This window comes from Tetrao urogallus (genome assembly GCF_951394365.1).
Source record: "Tetrao urogallus genome assembly, chromosome: 3".
NCBI lineage: Eukaryota > Metazoa > Chordata > Aves > Galliformes > Phasianidae > Tetrao > Tetrao urogallus.
This window is the reverse complement of record NC_136815.1, coordinates 10,266,817-10,278,048: the sequence shown is the minus strand read 5'-3', so window position 1 is coordinate 10,278,048 and position 11,232 is coordinate 10,266,817. Positions and strand designations below refer to the sequence as shown.

Here is an 11,232-nt window from a genome sequence, read left to right as displayed (position 1 = left end):
AGGTACATCTGTGTACCTGTTTTGCTCAATTAAAACATTTCCAAGGACGTGACTTATCTATTTCATGGTCCAGAACATCCTCATTTCATTTCCTCTGCCCTCTGATGACTGAATTGATTAATACTATGTAAACACCTTGAGCCCTGCAATATGGAAAGAACAGAGTTTGCCCCAGAATGGTTGTTCAGAATAGGACAAGATGGAAGAAAGCCAGGAGCAATGAGAAACTAGATCCCAGACTTTTACATTGTCTTGAGCTAACTTGGTGGATGCCTCATCCTTGAAGACATTTAAGGTTGGGTAGGATGGGACTCTGAACAACCTGATTGAGCTGCCGGTGTCCCTATCCAGTGCAGAGGAGTTGGACTAGATGAAATTTAAGGGTCCCTTACAATTCAAACGATCGTATGGTTCTAAGAACTTGGTTCTTAACAGTAAATTTCCATTGATAATCTTGACAAAGCAACAAAGAGAGCCTACAAACAGGAGGGCGATCAACTCTTTGAAAGGGTTGACAACTGCAGGACAAGGGGAAATGGTTTTAAGTTGACAGAGGGAAGATTTAGGTTGGATGCCAGGGGGAAAATTCTTTACAGAGACAGTGGTGAGGTGCTGGAACAGGCTGCCCAGAGAGGTTGTGGATGCCCCATCTCTAGGGATGTTCAAGGCCAGACTGGATGGGGCCCTGAGCAGCCTGCTCTAGTATTAAATGGGGAGGTTGGTGGCCCTGCCTGTGGCAGGGAGTTGGAGATTCATGATCCTTGAGGTCCCTTCCAACCCTGTCCATTCTGTGATTCTGTAATTCAAGTTCCAGCACGGGGACTGAGCACAGTCCTTGGTAACATAACGACTCAGTGAGGCAAATGGCTCTTATTGAGTGTTTGACGTGGATTTCTAGCAAGCTCCGTATGGTTCTAATGAGCCCTGCCAGCTTTTCATGTCCAAAGGGTGCTCTGAGTAATCTGTTTACATCTGGCTTCCTGATCAGGGCAGCCAAGCAGCCTTTTGAGCTAGTACTGGGGAGAGGCCTATATAACTGTTAGGTCTAGCATATAGCTGGCAATGTGTGGCCAACAAATGCAACAGTGCGCACGAAAGGGCGAAGGAACCACATACAGATGCTCAGCAATGGTGGCAGTGTGCTACAGAGTATGGTCACCTGTACTACTGGCGCAACTGTCAATGGAATATCTCACAGCACAGCACAATCCCCATATGCAGCACAAGCTGAGGGAGTATATAGGGTGCCTGCTGGACCAATGTTGGCCGGGGGGCTGCAGGGCTTCCATGGGCAGAGACTGCGGCTGCCCTATGCCAGACACAGTCAGTTCCAGCTGGCTTCAATGGCTCCATCACAGTGCACAGCTGAGCCCAGCACCAAGCTGGTGGATCTTTGGGAAAAGCAGATTTCAGCAATGGCAAGAAGGTTCCCTACAGTAGGTTACACAGGGAAGGATCCAGGCAGATTTTGAATATCTCCAGAGAAGGAGATTCTACCACTGTTCTGGGCAGCCTGTTCCAGTGCTCTGTAGCCCTCATAGTAAAGAAGTTTCTCTTCGTGTTTTTATGAAACTTACTCTGTTCCAGTTTGTGCCCAGTGCCCCTTGTTCTGTTGCCGGACACCACTAAAAAGAGCCTGGCCCTAACCACTTGACTCCCACCCATTAGATATTTACAAGCATTGATAAGATCCCCTCTCAGTCTCCTGAGAGACTGTGTGAACCTATGTGAACATCCCCCACGTTAGTCAGCTTTCCTCATACAGGAGATGCTTCAGGCCATTGACCATCTTTCTTGCCCTCCACTGGACTCCAGCTGCTCTCCATTTTTCGAACTGAGGAGCCTAGAAATGAACATAACATTCCAGATGTGGTCTTAACAGGGCAAAGTAGACAGGGAGAAGAACCTCCTTCAACTTGCTGGCCACAGTCTTTGTAATCCACCCCAGAATACCATTGGCATTTTTGGCCACCAGGATAATTATTGCTGGAAGGGCAATGCAGCAGTGCACAAGAAATCACAGAGGTTTATGTAGTACCTCCAGAGTTTCCTGACTGATTGGGTAGCCAGCGAGGGAGAGATGTTCTCTAGAGCATACCTGCAAACAAGTATGAACTGGTAGAGGATGCAAAGGTCGGGACAGCCTTGGCTGAAGGGACATGAGATGAAACGTGGCAAGTAGGATTTCAGCTTGGTCTTCAGAAGAGCAGAACTCTTGCCTGTTCAGGGCCCTGCATGGAAGGATCCCATGGACACAGTCCTGGAAGGGGTTTCAGGAGAGCTGGCTGATATTCAGAGATTACTTCCTCCAAGCTCCATAATGGTACACTTCTCCATGCAAGAAGCAAAGGTGGCAGGAGGCTTGCATGGATGATCAAGCAGTTTTTGACAGAAGTAAGTCTATAAGAGGCAGAAATTTGCCCACAAGGATCATAGTTTTCTATTCATGGAACCTGACTGGATGTCAGCAACCTGTTCTAGCTGCTCATGCTTGGAGAAGGACAATCTCCAGAGGTCCCTCGATTACAGATTTTCTCTTTTTCTACAAACCTGTTGCTCCCCCTCAACACTCCCTTCTAGTGCTTAAACACCTTGATCTCAGCTAACAAAATCTGCCTCCTGCCACAATGCCAAGCTTTGAGAAAGAAAATGTATAATAACCACTCTTGCAAATTAAAACAAGACCACCTTCCTGTATAATGAAAATATGATGAGGCGATAGTGGTGGGTATTTATACAGTATCACAGAGATGTGAGCATAGTTTCAGGATGGGGAAAGATTGCAATTTCATTTCCTCTTATGCCTGAGTAGGATTTAAATTCCCATCCATCACTTCCACCAGTTTTGTGAGGTGAGGACTTTCATGAGTGCTCTTGCTGGAAGTTATCTGGAGCACAGCAAAGAGATAACTAATGAAGGAACCTCAGTACAGAAATCCCACTGCTCAGAGCAGCCAGTATTGAGAGCAAAAAAATCATCACAGTTCATGTCCCCCTAAATGCATTTTACATCAGCCTATTTCTGGCTCAGGTGTGAAGTTCCGAAATAAAAGGACAGTGCAAATACATTTTTAAGAAGTTCCTGCTCAGCATCTGAGGTCATGTACATTCTGGGTGGTGTGAGGTTTCTCTATACCATATCCCTCCATCCCTGGGCACAGGCTGTGAAAGAAGACATCAGCTGTGTTGCTTCATGTAATTAGAGAACCTTCTGGGTGAGAAAAAGGCCCAAAACTTGAAGATTCTGAAAACAAGATAAAAATTAATAAATGAAGCTTCAGATCTAGAGGTCTCCAATGCTAGGTGGCAGCTGAGCGGGAATATCAGGATATTGATTCAGACACCTGACATTTTCGGTTCTTCATGTTATCTTTCAGATCTAATATAAGACACCTGAAAATTCAGGCATTTGCAGTCACATAGAGCACAGTTGGGTGCCTCACACATCTTGTTCGAAACCACCTAAGTCTGCACTAGAGCTAGAAATTAAATGTTATGGTGAAATCCCACCTGTGGCCCCGATCCTTAGAAGCTGCTGTCTTTGTTATAGGGATTTGCCTCTGTCACACCTGTGAGAAGACCATCAAGGACAGCTGCAGCCTTCAGAAGACAAAAATCTCCACTAATGCTCTCAGCCAAGGACCATCTTGTTACAGCTGAATTTCCTCAGGAAGGTTTCACTCAAAGTATTCTTGCTTGAGCTGACTTGATGCTTTTGCATGAAATTCAAACAACTTCTAGTCAGGACCTCAGGGAAGTAAGGTTCAGTCACTGTATCACTTTGTAGTCATGAATGTGTACTATGTGTACATGGTGAATAGCTTTGACAAATTACATGCCATTGTACATGGTGTGACTACTTACTATCAGGCAGAACATCACTTTCATCCCACGACTGGAGTATCACACAAACCAAATAGTTGTACAGATTTTCCCAAAACTCCCTGTGAGCTCTGATGTTCGCTCCTTTCTCCTTCTCACAAACACTACATCTGTTCCTTTAGCAGTTGCTGGCACACGAGACAGGCCTGGGTGCCAACTAATACTATATGATCTTTTTCCGAATTCATTTTCCACTTTTTAAATTAAATTATGTGCCAGATCCTCAGATTTAATACAGCCACTGCCTATTAATCAGTTGATGGTCTGGCCTTGCATAGAAGTTGTTTGTTTTTTCTTTTGAGCATGAACACAACCGAGGATTTACATTTCGATCTGACGTGAAGCCAGTGAAAACATTGATAGTTTTGTGCCTGATGTATCCGTCATGAAGGAAATCACTACAATTTTCCAAACAAGCTAGGAAAAAAAAAAACATTCTGTTCAGAGGAAAAAAAAAAAAAAAAAAAAAAAAAAAAACCAACAAAACCCAACAAAATACCAAAACAACAAAGAAAGGAAAGAAAGATTATGAAAGATACTATAAATCTTTTATTTCTTTTTAGTTACTATGCAATGCCCTTCATTTTGAAGGAAATGGTACAATCAATGATCAGTACTTCTTTCTCAGGAAAAGAAGAGATATTTGCACTAACAATTAACATTCATTGACAAAAGACAGTTTACAAAAAAACGCTCATGGAGTTAAAATCATATTTTGTGATTACACTGGCTATTGTAGATGATTCCATGAAGTATTACAATATCAGGAATTTCAGGTGTGCATTGAAAGAAAGCTTCTAATTCAACAATAATGCAAAAGAACCACCTAAACCACTGATGTTTGAAGAAGCTGCTCTGATTTCTTCTTAGCCACAGTTAAAAAGAAGAGTCTGATCCAGAGAATCTAAGTCCATGATACAATAAACCTTGCCTTATCACCGCACATTACTTTATAGAGTAGCCGAGTCAACACATAAATAACAGTAGCTTTCTCACAAATAGAAACTGCTGCTGGAAACAACACATTTCCTACTTTTAGTTACTCATATCTGATCAGTTGTGTAAGATTTGCTTTCAAAAGAAATATTTGTTCCTAACTGGCTGCTGGAATTACAGTTATGTGGTTAATTGTCAGGAAAGCACAGGTGGCAAACGACTCAACAAGCCTCACACACCCTGTGGCGAGACCCAAAGGGAGAAAGAAAGAAAAAGAAAACTGCTGTTATGGTTAAAATCTGAAATACATTCCACACAGAACACCTTTTTGGTACATGGAGTGAAATATTGAATTTAAAAGAACGAAATAGTAGAAGCGTGCCTAGAGCTGCATTTATACAAAACAATTAAAGTTTACTTCCATAGTCCTTCGGTCTGAAGGATACACTTTTCTGAGCAAAAGCTAGTTTTTGAAGTAGCTTCTGTTTTCTTTTTTTTTTTTTCCCCCTCCCCATCTATCCTACAACTCTACTACTGTGTTGTCCAGCTGAGCTACAGAGAGCTGTAATCAATACTTCATACTCACACAGAATCAGGGAAACTTGAAATAGTCTTGTTTATATCTTTGTTCACTACCATGGAAGGTAAGCGTCTGAATTGTATTTTTAAAACTACTCAATCAAGGAATAATTGTAGGCTTCATTATAAAGCCATTTCTGTGGCATTATTTTATCAAACCTACCAAATAGGTGAACGGCTGGACTGGATGATCTTTTAGGTCTTTTCCAACCTTGGTGATTCTATGATTCTATGAATGCTCTAGGGAAGTAAGATTGCTCATCTCGATTTCCTAACTGGAACTACTTTTTCATTTCTGGGGCTTTGTCTTGCCATCCTTACCATGTGCAAAATGACGTCCATAGCAGTCTTCCCATCGGTAACAGTGCAGACATCTAAATGAGTAAATTCATACAGGGGAAGTTCAAGCACAACAAGACCAGGACACCAGGAAGCAGTCTGCACCATGACTGTCAGCTTAGCATGTCACTGCTGTGTAATGTGTTTGCCTCACCACTCGCTGAGTCAGTGCTGCTCATGGATTTTCAGGGGGAAACCGAGGCCAAGCTTTGGGCTGGATGCCATCTGCTTTGTTTGGACAAGGGCACTTTGAAGAAGAGCTTCCACAGTGCTTCTTGTGCCCTCCCCACGAACAGGCAATGTCAGATCCTCACACTCCCACCAAAGACCTTGGATCAAGATTCCAGCCTTATTCAGACAGAAATGCACATATTTAACTTCAAGCACATTATGAGTTCTGAGAATTTTTCCAAGTGGCTCAACTCAGCATAGGCCGTGTGCTAAATCAGAAGCTCTGCAGAAGGATCACACCTTCACTTCTATACCTTAAAGAACGAGCTCAGAGAACAGCACTTCCATTTATTCACCCATCCACCCCCCCTTTTCTGAGCAACAGAAAAATCTTGAACTACACATACACAAACACAAAAAAGTCTGTTTTTCCCAAGAGATTATTTGATTAAAAAAAAACCAACAAACTGTAGAAATCCCAGTGTAGTCTGCAGAAAGCAAATGATTACAGTAAAACAAAAATGAGAAGCTAAGCAACTGCAATGTTCTCCTATGGCAATTCTAGTCCACGCATTATGAGCCATGGCTTTAAAAACCTGCCTGCTTAGAAATGTTTGCAGTGGTGTTCATAGCACCTATTGAATAACACTGCCTAATCAACAGGTAGGGAAAAAAGACCCACCTGTTAAAGATTCAACAGTCATTAGCTGTTGGGGTAAGAAATCCCTGTTAGAACATAGAAAAAAACAACAAAACCACTCCTAAAAAAAATTTGGGAACAATGGAAACCCACTTTTGCAAATAATGGAGTAGCAGGAGACAGAATAAATCCCCAGCATAACATGCAGAACAATGTATTCCAATATCTACATTTTAAGCACTGAACACCTGAACTGCAGGTGCCAGAGGGGCAGACAGGTTTTGTAACACAGCTTACTGCATGCCAGGCTGCTTTGCTGTGAGCAAAGCCCTCTGCTCAGCTCTCTATCCTAGAGGGCTGTGCAAGCTCTGGGATTCTTTGTTAAGGCCCTTATGCCTGCATAGGAATTGATCCCAAGAGGCATGACCGGTACAGGGAAGCACCAAGATCAGCACAAGACGTGATTTCGGTTGGTCAAAGAAGCTTTGCTCTTTGTTCTCAAACAGATTTGGTCCTTTTTTTCCCCCCCCCTTTGTTTAATTAAAAAAAAAAACAAAAAACAAAAAACAACAACAACAAAAAAAAACCACCCACAGAAAACAAAGCCAGACCACGCAGGATATCTCAGGAGAGAAATGGCTGTGTATCATAGTTCTGATGGTTCAGACACAAGGGAAAAATATTTTCACAACTAGTTTACTGTTTAGTACCCTGTAGATACATAATATTTGACATTTATAGCAGTTTCTATACTTTTTGATCCAGAATATATTTTAGATCATTAATGAAAAATAAACCCATTCAGAGGACTGGAAAATCATGTGCATAACAACTTACTTTCAAATGCAAGGTTTTGATGGATTTTTTTTTTTTTAAACTTTCAAAAATATCTGTAAGAAAATATTATTTTACATACATATATTACACAGAGAAATAAACTTTGTTATGTACAAGGGTCAGTATGAAAGAAACAACAGGCAGACATTTACTTGTGGTCTAGATAACCTCAGTTGTTGTATACGAGTCAGTACAGCACAGAGTCTCCATTCTCTTCTGGACTTTCTCCGTGATCATTTCAGCTTTCAGCATTTAATTGTATGAAAGCTGCATGCATCCCTCCGTACACAAACCCTACTGCAGTCAGATATGGGTTGTTACCATACTTTTTAAAGCAAGGTTGCACATTTGCTTCACAGCCACACCGACACGAGTACGACTCTACTGCATATTGAAGAAAACCATCAGTGCAGTCACCTGAGCTATAGCATTCTAACAGAGCTGAGTGTTAAATTCTCTTTTGGGTTCGAGCATTTTGCAGTCCAAAATGAGAACGCAGAGTCAATAAGGAAACACTGTATGGTGTATTTGCATAACCTTAAAGCCACATTTCCTCTGGAAGCAAGGCTAAAGGAGTTTATCACTGCCTTGTTCCCCCCCAGGTTGTGTATCTTAGGAAGAAAACAACTCAGATTTATTTAAACCATATTGTCAAAGTTGCTTTATGTAGTTCTAACTAATCAAAAATAGGTATCAACTTCTTAGTCAACAACCTTTGCTCCCAAGGGGTAGAAAGGACACGGAGTACTTTGCTATTTGTGGTATAACCATAAACAACCGCAGGGAAGACAGCAGTAACAACGCTTCTAAGTGTACAGCACATTAATTGCTGTTATTTAAATGAACTCAAGCTTATCTTCAGGTTCACCTCTTCACTATTGTGCTTTTAAAGGGAAGGAATTTTGTATTGTAAGTGGCGTCCAAATCTGTTTGCTCACACACTTAAGATCTCAGGACAATGATCTGATGGTGCCCACGTGGGAGAACAGTTCAACAGCTGAAAGCAGAATTCAGGAAACATTCAAGGGAGGCAGTGCTGCACCCCCCAACCCACTGAATGGGGGACCTACACTACAACTCCCGAGGCATATCCTCCCTTCTAGTGCTATAGCTGAGCTGCACATCATAAAAATTAGTACAAAATAGGGAAACATGAAGTTTCTAAAGAGGAAATTGCTTTGTGATAAGGGGGGAATAAAATGAACACCCCAACCCCCCTGCCTTCCTCCTTCACTCCTTCCCAAGGAGGAAGTGCTGCTGTGCAGGACCTGTGCCACACTCCCAGCCATGAGACCACCTTCTTGAGGGGCAGCTTACTGGAGATGTGCTGGTACACACAAACAGCCTGCTTCTATGCTCACCACAGATGTCATCCGGATCTCTGCTGCTTGCTTTAGGGGAAGCCTGTAACAAGCTCTAGCAGAGCTCAGTACATGCCTGTAAGAGCCCAGGCATGCACCAATGCACAGACTCTGCAATCAGGGTTGTGAGATTCCTCCTCCCTGGGACTGGTCAGCAGTAACAGCTGCTCTCTTCCCAACAGAACCACGTGCTGCTAGCAAAGACAGAGCTCCCCCAGCCCACCTGCACATTTCTATTAAGAAAGCACCAGGCATATCAAAAGCATTTCACTGAAGCCAGCACTGATTTCTCCCTTGCACCTCCTGTGGAACTGGCCACCCATCCATGAAGCCTAGCACCACGCAAGCAAGCAAGCAGCCTGTTGCAAGACCAACCGAACCACAACTGAAGAGAAATGGGCAGACAAGGGACAGCAATATATCACACTTCCCAGCTACCAACTGATCATACGCTCAGACAAACATGGCCACGTCCTGAAGTTGTTGGCTCCTTAATACTATTAAGTACTCTTAACTTCTGCCGATAAGTAGATGTCAAAGACATTTAGCATCCCATAGGGTCAGGCCTACTGGCAGATGGTGGAGGGAAGGGCTGGCACAGAGGAAGGGAAAGAGGTGGGAGCAGAGAAGGATAGAGTTGCCCTGAGTTTTATCCTCTACAATAAGTCAGTGGTTTTTATCATCAAGCACTGAAGGAGTTAAGCACTAAAGCACAGACACTTAATCAGCTTTCCCCCTTCCTTTCACATGTGATCGGAATGAAGCTGCACTGAAACGGCCCAAAGGGTTTATAACAGCTCAATTTCGCAGCCTTCCGTTTTAATCCCCATCACCCAGCCCGAGCAGCATGGCAGTGCTAAGGCACTACTCCACAGCAGTCCGGGCACCTGGATGGTGGGGATGGTCTTCCTCATCCTCCTCATCCTCTTCCTCTGCAGCCTGCAGGTGGCTAGAGAGCTCCTGGATCACGGCAGCCCTACCAATCTGGTCATTTCTCCTCTTCTCCATGATCAGATCCTCCAGGCTCTGAAACTCCAGCGTGTGGCTGCGCTTGTCACCCAGCCGGATCTGCAGGCGGTAGGGCTGCTTGCCGATGCGCAGCTCCCCGCCGATTTTAAACTCCCGCTTGCCATAGCGGCACCAGGCAGCAAAACACTCCGAGTTTCTCCAGCTCAGGTCCCGGTCCTTGCAGCCCACCTGCTCCAGGGCATTGCGTACCACCACGGCCGGGCTGAGGGGTTTGTAGCGGTACAGCTGGTTGGCAATGCGGCCCCTCCTGCCCTGGCTGGCATCGGTGAGGAAGCTGTTCACCACCTCCAGCCTGTGCAGGTGCACAACCTGAAAATCCCCCACGTAGACCACCCAGTGCGGGTACTGGGCCTGGCACACAAACTCCACCAGGTCGCCTGGTTTGCAGCGGTTCAGCAGGTTCTCTGGGGTGTAGGTGCTCAGGTGCCCCCTGCCTCCTTCCTCGCCCTCCTCCGGCAGCACGTCCTCCTCAGAAAAGCTCTTCTGGTAGATGCACTCATCCCGGTAATAAACAGAGCACTCCACCTCGTGCAGCTGGGGATCATAGGGCTGCAGGGCAGGGTGCTCACCCCCGAGGTCGTGTCCCGAGTCCTGCTGCTGCTCCAGCTCATCGTCATCATTGGAAAAGATGTAGGAGACCCCGATCCTGGGCCCTTCATCTCTGTCCATGCCCGTTGGGTCAGCCGTGGGGACTTCCTTGTAGTTCAGATGGGTCAGCTTCTCCACCTGGTTCCCCATGCCTGCTGTAACACAGACACAGCAGGGCCATCAAGAGGCCAGAGAGACAGCAGAGAGCAGAATTTAGAGCACAGTCTTCAACCCCCACTTCACGCTGCAACACGTGAAACAACAGCCCTGGGAGTACCCGAGGAGGGATGAAGGCGATGGCCCCGGACCACCGCCAGCGCTCAGGGGCAGGCGACGCAGCGCGGCCACCTGTTATCCGGCAGCGAGGAGGAGGAAAAAGGCGCCCTAGGAGCACCAAGCCACCTGTTAGGGACCGAGGGCGCGGCTGAAAGGGAGACCGGAGGTCCGAGCCGGAGACGGCGGAGTTCCACCCCGCGCGGAGGTGAACCTCCCCGGTCCAACTCGCCCCTCCGCCGACACCGGGCGGCTGCAAACTTACCGCGGAGAACGGCAGCGCGGCGCCGAGAGGCTTTAGGGCTCCCGGTTGGAGGCGGCGCGGCTCTCGGGGGCGGGTGCGATCATGGCCCCCCCGGCCCCGCTCCGCGCTCCCCACAGCAGCAGCGCCCGCAGCCGCGCTGCCGGCACTCGGAGCTGTGCAGGAGGCGCGGGGAGGCACGGCCGAGAGGAGAGAGGCTGGATCTGGCTGCGGACGCCCCGGCGAGAGCTCAGCCCCCAGCATTTAAAGAGGCAGCGCTTTTTTTTTTCCTCTCTCTTTTTTTCCTCTCTTCCGTCTTTACTCCCTCCTTCCCCTTTTCCTCCTCCCCGCACCTT

The 11,232-nt window shown here is 45.8% G+C and overlaps 1 protein-coding gene across 1 annotated transcript; it reads right to left on the bottom strand.

The window, feature by feature from the left end:
* Positions 1-9,609: 9,609 nt before the first annotated feature.
* Positions 9,610-10,512, bottom strand: LRATD2 (LRAT domain containing 2; the record flags this gene model as incomplete). Its single annotated transcript, XM_079533994.1, has 1 exon — positions 9,610-10,512. One exon carries the CDS (start codon positions 10,510-10,512, stop codon positions 9,610-9,612), a length of 903 nt encoding a protein of 300 aa, XP_079390120.1.
* Positions 10,513-11,232: the final 720 nt, after the last annotated feature.